Raw genomic sequence first — 17,820 nt, forward strand, 5'->3', positions numbered from 1 at the left:
GGGGCCATTCAAAAGCCTCTCCACCAACTGTTTTGAAATCTACAGATAGATTCCATCAACCTTATAGCTATTTCAAAGTTTCTTAAACCTTTGAATGTATACTAGGTAGCTAAGTGCTTCCCCAATGAATATTTATTTAATTAAATAGACATATTCAAAACCCCTACCCCCTACCATTTATGCTCATTAATACTTTCATGCATTGTGTTAAAAATGGATCACAGGTATAATAAATGATCACATATTGCAGAAATTCTAAGCTGCATTTTTAACTCAACCTTTTCACATTATACCCACTTTTCGTGTTATAGTTTACCTAACGTATCCAATGATATAGGTTTGTATTTTAAAATCTATAACACATCTAACTTCCATAAGGAATGCTGTCAAATTCGTGTTTTAGCCTCATACACAGTGGATACCCTTGGCCCCTGTCTGAAATCCAGGTCTGGCTGCAATTGTTTCCTGTGTCATGCACCTGTTTGCTGAGATGCAAGGGACCCATCTCCCTGAACCCAGAGGACATAGACCAGAGAGGCTGGTGCAGGGAGGCCTTAGACAGCCAAGCTGTGACCGATGCCATGGAAGGGCGAGAGTGAGAGCTGCCAGAAGCGTGTCCCTGAGTCTCAGTCTTCACGGGTTTGTAGAACAGAGCCGAGCAATCTGGCTGCATTATGCAGTGTGTATAGTTTTGAAGGCTTGGAGGACCAAGGTGTCAGTACACTCTGTGTCTAGTCAGGGCATTCTTCCCTCTTGGCTGTGGGCTCACATGCTGGAGAAAGATAAGGCTCTGGTCTCCTCTTATGAGGATACTGAAGCCATGGTGAATGACCCATATCCATGATGCATCTAAACCTCTCCCAGAGTCTGACCTCCAAATGTCCCCTTTTGAATTGGGGATGTGGAAGGGGGCTTCCACCCACGAATCTGGAGAGACACAGTGTTCCATCTGCCGTGCTGAAGGACAGAGCTGGGACTTTACATTTCACAAATGGTGGAGAAGATAAGGAAGAACACTTATGTGGTTTTGAAGTCTGAAGTCCTGAAGTCCATGTGATCACAAGGCAGTGCTGAGACAGCCATTGGGAGGAGACACATGTGTGTGTATGTGTGTGTGGTGTAGTGGTGGTGGTGGTAGTGGGGAAGCCATTCCTGGAATGTAACAGCAGATTCTCCAGGAGGTGGTGGGGGTGGGATGGGGGTGGATCCAACCGGACACTAGAGTCATGAGTCTACATCTCCTATGGGAAATGTAATGAGCAGGCATGAGGGATGTCCTCATGGGCGGGAGTTAGATTGCCAATAACTGGATGGAATGAAGGAAGAGGAACCAGGACAGATACACAGAAAGGTATACTTAGAGAACTAGAGTAGACAGCAGGTCAACAAAGGAAATGAGGAGGAGGGGATGTGTATGGAGAGGGCTAAAGGATGTTTATTTGGGGGGTCCACTGGAACCAATTAGCTTTATCCCCCATGATGAAAGCACTTGGCAGATGGAATTCATCTGTGGGTAGTGAGGTGAGAAGATGATCCTGGATTGTACAGCTGAGTCCTAAAGGGATCATCTTACAAGACAGAGGCAAGAGAGAGCAATGGCCCACATAGACAAGCCAGATGATGTGGCTGTGGAGATGGCCATTGGAAGAATTCTGCCACAAACCAAGAGACCACCAAACTCTGGGGTCAGTGGGGAATGAATTGTGCCCTAGTTATCCAGGATCTGCGCTTCTGATCTGCCCAGGAGATCAACAGAGGATTTCTGACACCCAGAGCTATAAGGAAATAGATGTGTGTTTTAAAGCCACTAAGTTGGTGGACATTCATTATAAGCCACAAAACAAGCCAGTAATCTGTGTGCACCTAGAAGTGGATGGACTGGAACCAGAAGAAAACGGCTATTGTAGAAACCACAGGCAGAACTGGCCAGGGAGGAGGCTGTGGCTGGTGGAAACACATGCCACAGAAGAGACAGAGGGGGACTGAATGGAGAAGTTAGGACCTGAGTGCTACAGACCTCACAAGGCAGGGGTTGGCGACAGACCCAAGACATTAATCAAAATTGGGAATGGAAATCAGTGGAATGATTACAAAGTGGGGCCTAGCGCAAGGTCATCAGGTGTTTGGGCACACCCTTGAAGAGGCTAGTGGGACCCGAACCCCCCCCCCACACACACACACACACTGTTTCTTTTTTTCCTTCCTGGTCCCAGGTGAGTTTGCTTCACCTTGTGCTTCCATGGCAACAAGCTGCCAGCACAAAGCAACAGACAGCTTATTATGGGTTAGCACCCCTGAAACTGTGAGCCCAAATCCGAGGGATAGGGATGTGGCTCAGTGGTAGAGAGATTGCCTAGCTTGTGTAAGGCCCTAGGTTCAATTCCCACTAACACCCCCAACCCCAGCACATGCAAAGCCTCTCCCTTTTTGTAAGATGATTATCTCAGTGTTTGTCACAGTAAAGGAGGCCTCTCCAGTTCTCCCCACACATGTTACGTTTCTACTCAAAAATAAAAGTTAAGTTCTGTTTTGAAAATATTCTTGAATGTTCAGATGATGTTCAGACACTGTGGACAAGTCAGTGGAGGCTGCTGATCTCATGGACCAAAGTTTGACAATAAGATAAAGCATGCCATGTGTACAGAGCAGCTCGTAGCAGAAAGGGGCACCCAGTAGGTCCTAGCTGGCCAGCACTTTAGAGCTAGAGGAAACGGAATGGTTTGTGCAGAGACCTAAGGGGTATTGTTTTAGTCAGGGCTTTCTAGAGGAGCAAAACCAAGAAAAGGTCCATATATGAATGATAAAAGGGATTATTGGATAGGCTTTCCTCTAGACTACAGGAACTGGTAGTCCAACAGCAGACAGGCAGAAGACCAGGTTCTCGGTGCAGAAAGCAGGATGCCTCAGCAGTCCCAGGCTGGAGCTGTAATGCTTGGAAGCTTCTAGAGAGTTGCTAGTATTGATCTATGCTGGAAAGCCTGATATCAGCTGATGTAAGCTGCACTCCCACTATGCTGCCTTCCTCGGGCTCTGTTAATTATCTGGGCTGCCAGCTGGAAGGTGCCCCTTACATTCCGGCCAGGTCTTTCCTTTCCAGTCACTATCCTATACATCAATGCTCTCTAAAAAAGGCTCCACAAACATACAGATGTATCTCCTAAGTCCTAGCTACCTCTTCAGCCAGACAAGTTGACAATAAACCTATCACAGGTGTGTTACATGGCTGGAAGGACACATGTGGGTGAGCCAACCTCGGAAACGGAGGCAGCAGGTCATCAGGAGCTGACCAGTAGGACCTTGCAAAGAAAGTGAGCAGTGTCAAAACTAACCTGGAATCAGCAAGGCTCCCTGAACAGGTGTGACATGGGAAGATGGAAGGAATATGTGTTCTTCCTCTTGCCAGTCTTCCACCAACCGGCTGTCAGCCCAAGAACGTCCCTGTGTGTGTCCAACAGCAGGCCTAACTATGGTGTAGTTCCAGTCAGGAGTACCAGGAAGTAGTCCCGGGGCCTTTGTGTTTGCACCAAGTCATGCCAGACTCACCCAGCTTTGCGTCTTCCATGCCCTTCATCACTGCTGTTCCTGAGGTCCCAGCACATTCTAGCTTAGGGAAAACCCACAGCCTAGTATTAAATACACATATCCTGGTACTAAGAGCTGTTTCCTCTTCCCTAGTGGTGACCTAATGCCACCATTACTTATTAGGTCAAGGAGGGACATTAGAGTCCCCCCATTCACTTCTCTGAGAAACCGAGGCCAGACAAGTTGTGATCACAAAGCAAGTGAGTAGGGAGATGGGGACAAGGTAATAGCACCCAGTGCTCATCCCTTGCATTCTGCCTCCTGCGTACTGCTCCTCTAGACTTTCCGATTGGTAGAGGTATTTAAGGCCAAGAGTCTGGTGCCGAGGGAGGGAGGGAGAAGCTGTTTGCACATAGTCTTTTCTCTGAAGCCGGGCAAACATGGTGTATTCCCCTCAGACTGGGAGGTGCTGATGGAGAATGAGGATGGGGATGACACTAAATCTCCCCAAGTTTTCCTCCTGCCCTGAAGGCAGCTGGAATCTCTGTTTGTCACTAAAGGACCTAGGTATTTCCTCAGCTTCCAAAAGACAGCCTTTGTCCTCAGATTTAGTCTTCCATGGACAGATGAGGTACCTTGGCAATAAGGCAGAGGTTTTAAGAAGGTGCTTACTTGGCTTCTAAACATGGGTCCTTCATCCCCCTGGGCTCCAGTGCCCTGCCTGGAAGAGGGAAGAGTAACAGGCTATTTATTGGTCCTTAAGGGCCACAGGCAGGTGGCTGGGTGGGAGCTGACAGGAGAGAAAGGTGAGGCCAACCTGCTGCCAGAGGGTTGATGCTGTCCTCTGTCTGTTTTCAGGGGAGGTTCAGAAGCAGGAGACAGATGAAAGCTGTGTAGCTGCTGAGGCGTTGACAGTGCCTGAGGATGCTGGGAAGCCTGCTGTCAGCTCCCCAACACAGCTGGGCAACAGGAACCAGAGCTCATGCTCTCCTCATCCTCCGTTACCCCAGATACCTTCAGAGGACGTAAACACAGTGGGAAAGGAGGCCATTCAACTGACTGATGGACAGGAGGTTGCAGACCTGGAGGAGGTCACAAGGGACGCTCCCATGGAAGAACAGAGGTGTGAGCCGGGCCTGTCCCCACCTAGCCTGGCCTCCCAGGGAAAGTGCACCACAACTCCCCAGGACCACTTGCCTTCCATGCAGCCAGAGGCCAAAGCATCCAGTGTGGATGGTAATGGAGGGCTCTCAGAGGGCGGAGACACAAGAAGCACTGTGCAAACCTGAGGGAAAGAGAGACTGGCTGGGTGACACACTGATGGCCCCAGGGATGGTGAGGAAAGGCTGAAGGCTCAGAAAAGGCATCCAACCACTTTTGCCTAAAACACCTTCCTGTCTGCAAATGAGAAAACGCTCTGATCTGGCTACAAGCTGGGAGCACCCGATGGTGCCAGCTCTGTCTGATTTATTAAATGCTGGTCTGTGAGCTACTTGGTGTCACCTCTGTCTGCCAAAGACGTGCTGCTGTGAACACGGCCAGGCACAAGAATCGTAGTTGCCATATGGCTGCCTTTCCCCTTTCCACATCTCTTCCTGTCAGCATTTGTTTTATTAGAGAGAAGATGTTTTTCTATTAGCATTTAATGTTGTCCATCAAAGTGATGGGCAAGCTGGGAAAGAAAGGGTTTGGTTTTTTTTTTTTTTCCCCCTGGGTCTCAGTCTTGGGAATAACTGGGTGGCTGGAAGAAAGATGTAATGGAATGAAATGCATTCATGGGGCCATGGCTGCACTTTGTCATGGAGGGGTCTCTGAGGATCCCCTAGAAGTAGATGTTCTTGGCACCCAGTGTTTTACAATGGTAGGTAGGAGGGACCAGAGCAGGCTGGGAAAGTCAGGCTATTTGTTGACTGAGTACAGATCTAAGGGTTCTAGCCTAGGTCTGGAGCTTTCGATGGCCTAAAGGGATGGGTAACAAGGAGCTGCCAGGGGAAGGAACTTCCTAATGGCATTCTGATTTGTTGTTATTATTGTTATTTACACAATGTTAGAAATACTAGCTGTCTTTATCCCGCCCAAGCTGCACAGGATAATGGGGATAGTTGGTTCTGGGAGAAGCTCACTGTTTAGCTTCATCCCATTTCCCCATACCACCTGAAACCCTGAACCACTCACTCCATCAACAGAATGTTGCATCTGGGCCTCCAGGTACTAGAGTTCTACAGTACACAGGACTCTGAACTTGCGGCCTAATAGGGAAGGATCAAAGATGAGTTCATTACAGCCTTGACCACTGTACACCAAGAGTAAGGTCCAATGGGGGAGGAGGGAGTAGACCACTCTGCCTGCTACTTCCTCACAGAGTGAAGATAAGCTACAGAAATTTGCAGGGCCATTGAGCCCAGACTGTCCTTTGAGCTGGGCTCAGTTCCTTTCCCCAGGTATGTGAGGTGGCAGAGATCCCCAAGCTCACACCACCTCTGAGAGCCAGATCTCGGAAACTCCAGCTAGAAAGGGAAGCTCAGAGATGGTACGTGTTTCCATTCATCCTAAAACCTGTCTGTGTCCTGGGACTCCCAGGGACAAGGAGATACCTTTAGACAGGGTCCCAGTGTTCTATTCATCCCACTGTATTTCAGTTTGTCCCTTCCCCATGAAGGCCAGCCACATGGAGGAGGAAGCCCTGAGGCTATGAGTTCAACACAGGCCAGTAGTCCCGAAGGTGCCTTTTTTGCTGGATAGGGGCCTCAGGTGGCGGTATGTGTTTGGCTACATGTGGTCAGTATTGCTGCATAGTACACCAGGGCTGCCAAGGGAAATGCAGCCAGATGTGACTCAGTAAAAGAAAATAAACATTTGCACCTCCCAGAAGCTCTGGCTTGGACACACATCCAACAGGGGCCATTCATCAGTTTCAGGAGAGAGGGGTTTATAGTAAACTCTGGCACAGTCTAGTAGGGCAAGAAACTGCAGTGAGCCCCAGGGTCTCTGCTTTAGGAAACCAGGATGACAGGGGTCCATAACTTGAGCCCATTGGGAGGGACCTGTGTTATTAGATGGAATCAGAGCCAATAAGCTGATGTTGTTACATGTGTAACCTTGACAACATAGATCGCCACTTCTGCTGTGCCCACCCAAAAGGATTCTCCTCCTCCAGACAATAAAGAAAGTTCTAGCCACTAACTACGGTTTCCTTTGGTCTTTTTAAGAGAGTTAGCTGTGGCATTCTCTCCCCAACCCCACCATCTTGTGTCCATCATGATATTCCCAGTAACAGCTCGTACTAGAGGAACTTAAACTATAAGGTAATGAACTCTATCGTGAGGCCAAGACTTTGGATGTTGAGCATCTTGGAACTATTTCGTTCAAGAATTTTCCAGGGATCTGGGTATCCATCTCTCATTTTTTTCTTGTTTTGTTTTGCATTCATGGTTGTGACAGCTCCAGACATCACCTAGTATTACACTGTGTTCAGGCACAAGGATATTTCTCCCACAAATGTATAAACATGTTTTACATGGCAAAGGAGAAGGAAAACGGGTTTCTGTCATACTTTACTGGTCACACAACATCACATGCCTCTGTCTAAACACCTAGCTGGGATGGATTTTTATTATTGTGATGGCTAAAGACTCACCGAGGTCTTCCCTCTGGGTTGTCCCTAGATAGGAAGACACTAAGAGAGAAATTGACAAAACAAAACCCCATCTTAGGCAGCAAAGTGAGCAATGAAGTAGACTGGACTCCTGCATATCTTTTTCATGGAGCTGTTTGGAAGGGAAAGACCATGTCCTCTCCCCTCCTCCCTGATTACGGTCTGCTGTGTTTCCTAGCCTTTTTTCCCTCTGAGCCCCTGCTAGCCAGGAGGTCCCTGCTAGAGCCTCCTCCCCACAGAACCCAAGTCAACTGATCTAGTGTAGGTTCCTTCTTGGCTTCCTCACACACTCCCATCATCCATCACAATACCAGGTTCTAGTAAGGGCCCTCTTAGTGGCGTTCGACACAGTGGCTTCTTACTACAGTCCTGCCCTGAGATGACCTGTACCGGCTTCCCTGTCTGGCATGAAAGGGTCATTTTACTTTCGCATTAATATAAGTCTGTCACTTTACAGTGTCAACTTGTTTTTTGTCCTTCTTGTTTTGTTATATATATCTCACTGTGTAGCCCTGTGAATGCCTGGGTACCACCCTCCTCTTCAGAGGTCTCTGCTGGACTGTTCTGGAAAGTGTGTTTGGAAGCATCCTTCCCTCCTGATTCTGAGCACTCCCTCCGGAGGCAGCAGGTAGGCTGCCCAAAAGTCAAAGGGTGGCCACAAACTCACACTTGAATGCAGTCTTTGCCCTAGGCAGCAGCGGAACACAGAGCAGTGTAAGATCAGAGAGAGCCAACAGGAGTTGGGGAGAGGGTCTAATTAGAGGGAAAAGCAAGAAAAGCAGGAAGGCTGGGGCTCTCTGGAGTCTGGTTGCACAAAAACAAAATACCAAGACACAGCATGGGGGCAATTTACACCTCTCACTAAATGACAATGTTTTCTTTTGGCTGTGTGGAGGGCAAGTGCATATAACACTGAGAAGTTTCACTTTGGCCGGTCTTGTGTGAGTTTGGGAATGTGTCGGGAGGGAATCTGAGCTGAGGCCAGGATGGCTCTGTGAGTACAGGGCTTGCCTGTTAGGCAGGAGTTGAGTTTGAGCCCCAGCAGGGAAGTGAGAAAACACACACACACACACATACACACACACACACACACACACACACACACACACACACACACACACACACAAGAATCCAGGCGTTTTGGTACACACTGGTAAGCCCAGTGTATTGAGATGGACATGGGTGGGTCCCTGGAGCTCACTGGGCAACCCCATTAGTTGTTTGGTGGATTCCAGGCTGTCAAAACCCTGTCTCAAAACAATAAAAATAATGGACTGTGCCCAAGGAGTAACCTCTCGGATTGTCTTCTGACCACACACATGCATGGACGTGCACATACAACATTAAATCACCTTAAGTACACAGTTCTGTTTTTATAAAATTACTTGCTGTTTTGTAGTTTCGTTTAATGAAAGAGTAACTTGTTTGCACAGAGAGCTGGGCTCCTCCATCATCATGTATCATATTTAACTCGATCTTGTGCCACAGTTACCTGAAATAAAGAAGCCTGGAGGCTGGGGAGATGGTTCAGTGCTGGTTATGAGCTGGCTGTGCAGCTGAGGATTGTAGTTTGGATGCCCAGCATCCATGTAAAATCTGGGTGGGTGTGGCAGTCTCCTGTCATATAAGCCTTTGGGAGGTACAGACAGACTCTGAGGAGCCAGATAGCTATACTAGCCAAAACAGTGAGTTCCAGAGTTTGGAACACACACACACACACACACACACACACACACACACACACACACACACACCATATGTGTAAAAGGAAGAAGTGGAGAGAAGGAGGAGGAGAAAAAGGAAGAGAAGGTGAGCTCTATGGCTCAGTGGGCAAAGGTGCTTGACGTGCAAGCCTGGCAACCAGACTTCAGTGCCCAGAACCTGGGTAATGGATTCCTCAGAGTTGTTCTCTGAGCTCCACACATCACATGCATCACGGCAAGTGCATGCCCTCATCCCTACATCCATCGTGCACACAGTTCTCTTTGCTGACTTTGGGATTAATGGTCTGCAGTTCTCTCTACCACCCTTCCCCCAACCTTCCCCAAGGCCAAGGCCAGGCTGGGCTTTGCTTCCAGCATTCTGTAGCAACTTACTCCTCACAATCTGCCACCTGAAATGCTTTGATCATATGGCAGTAGTGAAAACTACAAAGGATGTAAAGATTTTATGCATTTTGTCCAAACAGCAGATCTAAACTCAGTTGGTTTATTTCCCGCACGCTTTTAAGTTGGCTAGAGCACTCACTGATTTGCTCTATTTTCTTAAATTTTTTAGTATTTTTGTGTATATGCATTAATAAGCCCCACTCAGGGGGGGGGGATTAAAAACATCCCTGCCATTCTGAAAAACAGCTTACCCTAACATCTAAAGATAGCATCCCTAATTATTGTCTACATTGTGTGTAAGCTATGCCGGATCGAGCATTATTCTTGCTTTACCAGCTGTGGGTAGGTGCAGCCATTACATCAAATGCTTCTAATTTTACAGAGAGAAATCAAAACAAGTGTGGGTTTAAGTCCCAGCAATGGACGCAAACCCTGTGAGTCAAACGGCAAACTGATTAGCAAGCCGGCCAGGAAGTCAAAACAGCAAACATAAAGAGATCCACAAGCCCGATCTCTAAGATGAGGGGAGTAAAAATAGAAGCCAGGGATCAAGTAGAGTCCAGTGGGCGGTCTTGGTGGCACACAGGGGTTTGTGCCAAGAACCAGATGTCTGCCTCACCGCTCCCGATCTTCTCTTCTTCAGTGCCCTCCCCGCCAAAGCTGAAAAGGCAGAGCTGACTCCTGTGGCCTCTGGTTGGTTGGCTGTAGAAACGCTTCTTAGAAACCTCAGGTGGCTACCTCTCATTTACTGAAATCCTTCTCGTTACATGACACTTGCTACCTCACAAGGTGTCTGGATCCATTGTTAGGGGTAGCTTTGTCTGGCTTTATCGGCAGCTGTTAATAGACTAACTGGATCTGTATTAAATATGCATGCTCTGCTAAGCACCTCTCATGAACAACACCCGATTTAGGCTTCAAAACAACCCTGCATTTCTGACCATGTTTTCACATGGGTTCTGGCATTCGTTCAGGTCATACAGCTTGGAAACATGTGGCAGAGCTCTACGGGAGCCCAAACTGCCAGCTAGATGCTGTTGCTACTCCTTTGCTCTTTCAGTGGCCTGCAATTTGCTCGCTTGGGATTTTCCTGGCATTTCTTAGCTCTCAGGAGAGTTGTGAACTCCATGAACGCACAGAACAAATACAGGCTGGGTCTGCTAGGGTGCTCGGGGACCCAAGAAGGAACAGAAGGGAAGCCGTGAGAAGCACCTGCTGATCCCAAGCCTAGCTTCCCCCAGGATTCTGAGTTGGCCATCACGTGGTTGGAGATGGACTTCATGCCTCTCCATCGTGGGTCCCCATGTCACTGGCATCTCATTTGCACAACCTGCAATATGGAGACAACGGGGTCAAGCTCTGCACAGGGGAAAGGGCTTCTGGTTGTGGTTCAGTTTGTCTCGGCGCTGAGGTCTGGGAGAAGTGAAGGTGGCCTTGCAGCACCTGGTTGGGAAGCCTCTGCTGGGAGATGGGCTAACACAGACACTCAGATTGGGTTTGTAGAGGTAGACGACATTCTCAGGCAGTTCTCTAACATCTGGGGAGCTGCATGCCTGGGCACCTCAATACTTACCCGACTCTCACCAGGCTAGGGGCTCCAGCCTGGGACTCATTTCACAGCACATGAAGTGTTTTGTTTCGTTTTGTTTTTTCTTTATCCCCTCCCTCTCTATTTTCTGGCTCTGGGTTGTGTCGATATCTTTTTTGTAAAGAAGACACACACACACACACACACACACACACACACACACACACACACATTTAAATGTCCTTGAATGGCTGTTAAGCCTCAGTCCTCCAAAAGGCATAGCAATTGATGATAGAACCTTCTCCCTGCAGGACTGGGGAGGCAGGAGAAGACCTGCAAAGACTCAGGGATATTTTGGGGGAAGGAGAACTGAGCCAATTAGTCTCAAAAAAAAAAAAAAAAAAAAAATACCCAAAGGCCAGTGAAGGACTGAATTGCTGTGCTTTAATGTGCAACACACAGGTTGCCAAATACCCTCCCAGGAGCTGATCTCCTTGGGGTGCAGGCACTATATGGGGAACAGCTGGAAACAGAACCAAGGGCACCCCAGGAGGTGAATTGAGCCGCGGAACCCTAGGTGTGTGTGAGGCAAGGTGATCTCAGAGCACCTAGGAAGAACAAAAGGAGGAAAGAAGAGGTCCCTAGGGAAGAGAGAAGTCTCTTGTGTTAGGGGATAGAAGAGAAAGGAAGGGCTGGAGGAAGTAGGGTATATGTGTATGTGTATGTGTGTGTGTGTGGGGGGGCGTATTTCGGTACACCTGCGGGGGAGTATTCTCAACGGTGCTGACTGGGAAGTCCCCAGAGTGGAAAGAGAGTATCTGAGCACGTGCGATCTTGGAGGTGATGGGAGTGGGGGGGGATTCTCTGGGAGCAAACAGAATCAAAGACTGTTTCAAAGGGGATTGTAGGAGCATCTGTGATTGTCTGGACACATAGGGCCCTTAAGGTAGAGTGTCCAGCATGGAGGGGAACCTCCATCATATGGAGCTATCTGGGAGCACAAAGGAGTTAGTTCCAGGTCTGTGGAAATGTCTAGGACATGAAAGGATTCCTGGGTTAGGTGTCTAGGCCATGGGATGAGGTGGGGGGTGGAGGCGGGCATCTGGGGAGTGCAGAGGTGACTGGGGGCAGGGGGAGGTTCGTGAAGGCATCTGGGGCCATACAGAAGTGCCTGGGGGGTGAGTGGAAGCATGTGAGACTCTCAGAGGCGCCTGAGATGTCTGGAAGGCATCTGTCTGGGATGCGTGGAGGCGACTGAAGCGCGCAGAGGCATCTATGAGCGGCACGGCATGGGTGGGCTGCCCGGAGTGACTCTTAAGCGGCCTTGCACTCGCTCTCCCGCCGCCGCTTCTTGCGCTCGGTGTGCTCCTGCGTCTGGCGAGCCCAGGCCGCGGGGGTGCTGGCGCCCACCACGCAGCAGGCGAGCCGGCGACCGGCATTGCCGTTCTCCACGCTGGCCTGGTTGCCGCCGTGGCCCAGGTCATCCTCGCCGGCGTGGACCACCACGGCGCGGCCCAAGATCGAGTGCGGGCCGGCCAGCGACGCGGCCAGGCCGGTGCGGTACTTCCAGAGGCGGCCGTCGCGCACCGCGAAGTTGCCGAAGTCGCCCGGGTGCTGCGGGTGCTGCACAGCCATAGGGTTGTAGTGCGGCCCGGTGGACTCGCAGCCCTGGCTCAGGTCCCCGAACTGATGCACGTGGATGGCGCGGCTGGAGACGTTCGGTTCTGCGGGGAAGCCCTCCAGATCGAAGAAGGCCTCGAGCCTGGCGCCCGGCGACAGCTGCCGGAAGAGGACCAGGCCGGTGACCCGCGGCTGATCGGTGGCCAGCGAGGCTGATGGCTGCACCTGGCAGACTGCGTACATCTCTTTGGCATCCACCTCCTGCCGTCGTCCCAGCTCCAACCAGATCTCCTGCACTTTGGCGTGGGTGTCGCTTATCTTCTCAGCCAGGTCTGGTTTGATCTCTGCTAAGTCGAAGCTGGACTCCTCAGGATCCGGCAAGGTCCAGGAGACAGAGCCACGGGCCGCCAGAAGCAAGCCACAGAACAGGAAGGCCAGCATGGCTGAGGTTCTGCACCTGCGGGACGTCCCCATACACATAAGGGGAAAGCAAGCCTTAGTCACTTGAAATGTCCAGTCTCACAGACATCATTATCACATCCTAAGCCCACAGCCCCCACAAGGGACTGCCCGGGACTTTCCCCATGCTTATTTATTTTTACAAACGTGTCTCCAGGGCTTGCTGGGTGCCAGGCACAGGGTTATTGGCTATATTTGCAGGGTGCCTAACCCCTACGTTCAGAAACTCACAGAGATCTGAGTCACACAAAATGACAATCCTCTCAAGTCCTGTCTCCACAGCCAAGTTAGGAGTCTTCGGGGCCTTCTCTGTCTTTCCAGATCTAGCGCCTCTCACCTCCCTGCCTGATCTCCCGGCAGGCTCTTCCCAAGTTCTTCTGGCAGGCAGGCAGGAGACTGCCCCTGCCATCTTGGTTCTTGCTGGAACTGAACCCTCTCTCTGAAGTGTTTGCACCCTGATCACCTCCACTCGGCTGATTTGGAGCTTATGGTGGTAGCAATTCCTTTTTCTTTACAGCTTCTCTCTTAAGTTCCTGCCATGGTCTCCTAACTGGTCCTCGGCCTATGTCTGTCTCTGGGTCTGTGTGTTTCTGTCTGCCCCTAGACTGTGCCCACTGCCTGTCTAGTCCTGTCCATCTCCTAGGTCCACACCAGGCAGCAGGATGCCTAGTTGTTGAATGAAGACAAGGGTGAAGACAGGCGGGTCCTCATGCCACTCCAGCACAATGCTAAGGTGGTAGTTGAAGCCTCGTGCTGGGGACACTGAAGAAGCCATGTCCACTCCCAGTAGGGGTGGGGCTAGTATACAGATCTAAAATATCACATCCATCCCATAAATATGTACAAATACATATGTTTCAAAAAGTTCAAGTTCTAATCTAACATAAGGAAGGATGAGGGCTGGGCTTTGGACACTGAGGACTGGGGAAAGGCAATAGGTATAGTCTAGGGACAGAGACAGACCCAGACCCAGAGAGGCACAGCCTTCTTAGGACTAGTTAGGGGGCCACTGGAGGAAGCCAAGACAGAAACTATGGCAGCTGTTACTAAGTGGAATTGGCAAACAGAGAATGCCATAGGTGTGGTAGCCATGGCAAAAGGGAGAAAGAGGAATAGTGCTTGCCAGAGGCTGAGGTGTCCCAAAGAGAACATGTGGGGAACAGGCCCAAGAGGAAGTGGGCTACGTTGTGTGCAGTGGTGGGGACATCCCCATCCAGGGGTCTGGACAGATGTTTGGAAGCTCAGGTCTGGTACTTGGAAGAGGCCAGGAGATTGGGTTAGTGTTGAGTGAATCTCAGGTTCTCTTTGTGTGAGTGTGTGTGTGTGTGTGTGTGTGTGTGTGTGTAGGGGCCCAAGGTTGACATCAGGCATCTTTGTCGATTTCTCTCCACCTTATATATTGAGACAGAGTCTCTCACTGAGCCTGAGGCTTGCTGTCGTCCTTCTGGCTAGTCTGGCTAACCAGATAGGGATTCCCTATCTCCTCCTCCCTGTCATGGAGATCACAGGTGGACCACCACACCCATCCAAACTCCCCATCTTTGCTTTACCCTGGGCAGCCTGGATTCTGGTTTCTAAAACCAAGAAGCCCAACCACCCCCAACCCAAGAGATTCTAATTCAGAACGGCTTAACTGGTCTCTGGTTTTTTTTAAAGTTTAAATATTCCGGTGCCCCAAAATAATGGAAAGGTACAGAAATCATCCTCAGTTACAACACAGCCAATTCACTCGATATGTGGGTGATTGATTTCAAAGTGCCTCATGGATTCCAAAATCCATGGATGCCCAAAGTCCCTTGTGTAAGATAGCAAGATTCGTGCATAGAAGCAGCTCAGATGGTCCTGTGCACTTTAAAACATGCCTGGATGCCTTAGTGCAGTCACCAGGGTCAATGCTGTGTAAAGAGCCGTTACCTGGAGAAAGGCCTGCGCATGTTCATTACAGATAGAGGGTGGCCTTTTATCCCTTTAAGTTTTATAATTTCTGTCTGAGGTTGTCTGAGGTATACAACCCAAGGTCGGGGGGGGGGGGTGACTGTACTGTGACTTTGTAGGGCTACAGTCCATAGCCTCGGCTCCTTACCTGTAAAATAAGGCCAGTTCTGCTACAGAAGGCCATGGTGAGGGTCAAGGCAGATATTTATAAAGGGGATACTTTCACATTTTAAAACCTGCCCTAAGGGATTAATGATCCCTCCAAGGGGCTAGTTGAAGGTCATCTGCGCTTTCAGATCCCTTCTTCAACCCCTGAATAGGTGCCATTTAAAAATGAATGGACTGTGGGTTCTTTCCAGAGCTGTTATGGAAGGACAATTTAGTATGGTGATTATAAGAATGGATTCGGGAACTCGCCCCATGAATCTAAAACTTGACTACCACTTACGCACTCTAAGGTTATCTGCCATTGCTGTTTCTGTGCTCAGGAGCGGTGTGGTGAGCTGCAAACTGTCCATGGCCCTGCTTTCTCTCTGAGCCCATTTCTCATCTGCAAGTAGACACAGGCATACCTACCTCTGGGGAGCTTGCTGCCTACCAGGCTTCAAAAGGAAGACTGAAATCTCCAGTTGAATCCTTGAGCCAGGCACTGTGAAAAGCCTTTGGTACATGTGAATTGTAGACATACATATGTATGTGTGCACAATGGTGCACGCATGCCTGTGTGTGTGCGTGTGTGGCGCTCTCTCTCTCTCTCTCTCTCTCTCTCTCTCTCTCTCTCTCTGTGTGTGTGTGTGTGTGTGTGTGTGTGTGTGTGTAGATCATTAGATTGATAGGCCAGCAAGCTCCCCAGTCCACCATCATTGTGCCCAGCTTTTTCATGCATGCTGGGGATCGAACTCAGGTCCTCATGCTTATGTGGCAAGCGCTTTGCTGACTGAGCCCTCAGTCCCCTGGTTTGAACCCTGGCAGGTACTCTATGAGATGGATACAATGGGCAGAAAGCAGAGGCACGGAGTTGAGCCTATCTCTCAAGGTTACACATTCACTGAAGAGCTCAGGGCAAGATCTGAAAGTGAATGGTTGTCTCTCAGGCCCCACTTCAGAACCACACTGCCCAGTTTTCAAATAGGGCTCTCGTACAGAGCAAGTTCTTGGCAAAGGGCAGCACATGGCTACCAGAGAAAGGCTGCTGATGGAGCTGTGAGGACCATCGGCTGAGAGATGTTGTGGAGGCCAAGGAAGGAGGAGGTAACCAGAAAAGGCTTGAGAAGGAGTAAGCATGGTAGGTCTCAGGGGACACTGAAAAAGTGACATCTAGAAACTCATTCCTTTCGAAGCTTTGGGGAGTGGGTAGAGAAGTGCAGGAGCAGCCTTGTGCATCTGGCCTTAAGCTCTCCCAGGACGAACAGGGATCCTCTTCTGAGGCAGCCTGTCACTCAGGCATGTTCTGTGCTTACGCTTCGCTTCAGGAATTCTCCCTTCAAAGCCCAGAGCAAAATCCAACCAGAGAGTGTTTGTGGGCTTTTCTCAGAGTGAACAATTTTAAAAAGACATTTTCTTTTAATAAAGAACATGCTTCCTTACCCCCAGGTAAACCTGGACTCCTTGTTCATGAGGTCTCCTCTCCTTGAGTATTTTCACCCGTCAGCTTCTCTTTAGAAGGAGCCTTTGCTGTCAGCCGGAGCCGACAAAACCCTGGGACTTAGGATTTTCCAAAGCAAGTGACTCTTGAGGGTACCTGCTCATCCTCACCCTCCATAACTCCAATACCCAAGCCACGGAGTGACCAAAGACAGGCTTCATCCCATGACATTTATAGCATTAAAGGCCTCTTGGACCAGCCACTGCAGGCCAAAGGAGAAAGCCTTCTTCCCATCGACTTCCTCTCCCTCTTCCCATGACCCTACTCTCCCCACTCGAGAGCAGCCAGGCCTATCACTAGACTGGGTTTCTCTCCCAAGAACATGACTGAACTTTTCCAACAAGTGCCGGCTGCCCCAGCCCGGTTTCCAGCTCTTAAGAGGCACGCTCCTCAAAGAATGAAATTAAGCTCAGTTTGGCACGCACCTGTCAAGCTCTCCAAGAGCGCTTTCCCTCTGGCGAAGTGGGGGAGCAGCACCCAGCTAGGGGCCTGAGGAAGAGCCTGTGGGTTGCCTCCCCGGAGCTGGCTGGCTGGCTGTTTGTGAGCAGCAGGGAGGCCAGCCCCGGGGAGTGGTCAGCAAAAGGGAAGAAGGTCATTGGGCTGGCTGAGACAAGAACAGGCAGCCTGGCTGTCTGTCCCTTGTGGTAAAATTGCTGCCGCCTCCCCCTCCTCTTCCTCGTCCTATTCTTCTTCCTCCTTCTCCTTTTCTTCCTCTTCTTCCTTCCTTCCCCCTCTTCCTTCTCCTGTTCCTCTTCCTCCTGCCTCCCCCTCCTCCTCCACTTCTTCTTCTTGTCCCCACCTCCCAGATCCTTTCCCAATGCTGCTTCCCCTTGGCAAGCACGCCTTTTCGTGATTTCCCTGGCTCGTGCGGACGGACGCAGTCAGTGACCTTCAGAACGCGGCAGGGGAGCAGAAAGGAGAAAGAAAAGAGCTTGTTTGGAGAGGTGTACAATGGTCTCTTTATGGAAGGGCCTTTTCTTGGTCCCCCGACTCCCTCAGCTGTTGACTTCTGCTGCTGGATGCTGGTATGTGTTTAAGACAGACATGGGCACTTGGCAGCTGAGTGTGACACTCTCTCCAGAACTGTGCCACCACACAGGGTGTGGAGCAGGCATGGGAGTGTGCCTTCACAGCCTTGCTATTTGCTCCCCATGTGCTCCCTTTACCTCCCTTTCAGCATCTGTGAAATAGGCCTGGGAAATGGATAGCTCCCATCCCCGGGAGAATCAAAAGAGTAAACCCAGTGTCTAGCTCTCATAATGACGCTAGTGAGTCAAATAATGACCAGAACAGTGACATGACTGGTGTCACTGTTGTATTAAAGTGACCGAGGAGGATTGTTTGTTTG

General features: G+C 49.9%; 2 protein-coding genes across 3 annotated transcripts in view; one reads left to right on the forward strand and one right to left on the reverse strand.

Moving 5' to 3' along the window:
• Ccdc149 (coiled-coil domain containing 149) overlaps positions 1-6,705 on the forward strand; it is a 90,298-nt gene extending 83,593 nt beyond the window's left edge. For both annotated transcript variants that reach the window (XM_036200501.1, XM_036200502.1), the window contains one exon: positions 4,381-6,705. In XM_036200501.1, the coding sequence (XP_036056394.1) occupies positions 4,381-4,811 (431 nt within the window). In that variant the 3' untranslated portion in view covers positions 4,812-6,705. The remainder of the gene's footprint in view (positions 1-4,380) is intronic.
• A 4,530-nt stretch (positions 6,706-11,235) lies between these two features.
• Positions 11,236-17,036, reverse strand: Sod3 (superoxide dismutase 3). The gene is made up of 2 exons (XM_036201012.1): positions 16,898-17,036; positions 11,236-12,890 (listed from the first exon to the last, which is right to left on the reverse strand). Exon 2 carries the CDS (start codon positions 12,872-12,874, stop codon positions 12,128-12,130), a length of 747 nt encoding a protein of 248 aa, XP_036056905.1. The 5' UTR covers positions 12,875-12,890; positions 16,898-17,036; the 3' UTR covers positions 11,236-12,127.
• Positions 17,037-17,820: the final 784 nt, after the last annotated feature.

The sequence above is a fragment of the Onychomys torridus genome, chromosome 10 (genome assembly GCF_903995425.1).
Source record: "Onychomys torridus chromosome 10, mOncTor1.1, whole genome shotgun sequence".
Taxonomy (NCBI): domain Eukaryota; kingdom Metazoa; phylum Chordata; class Mammalia; order Rodentia; family Cricetidae; genus Onychomys; species Onychomys torridus.

Bases quoted from the DNA above. Each gene is read 5' to 3' on its own strand.
- Sod3 (XM_036201012.1), bottom strand. From the start codon at position 12,874: ATGCTGGCCTTCCTGTTCTGTGGCTTGCTTCTGGCGGCCCGTGGCTCT.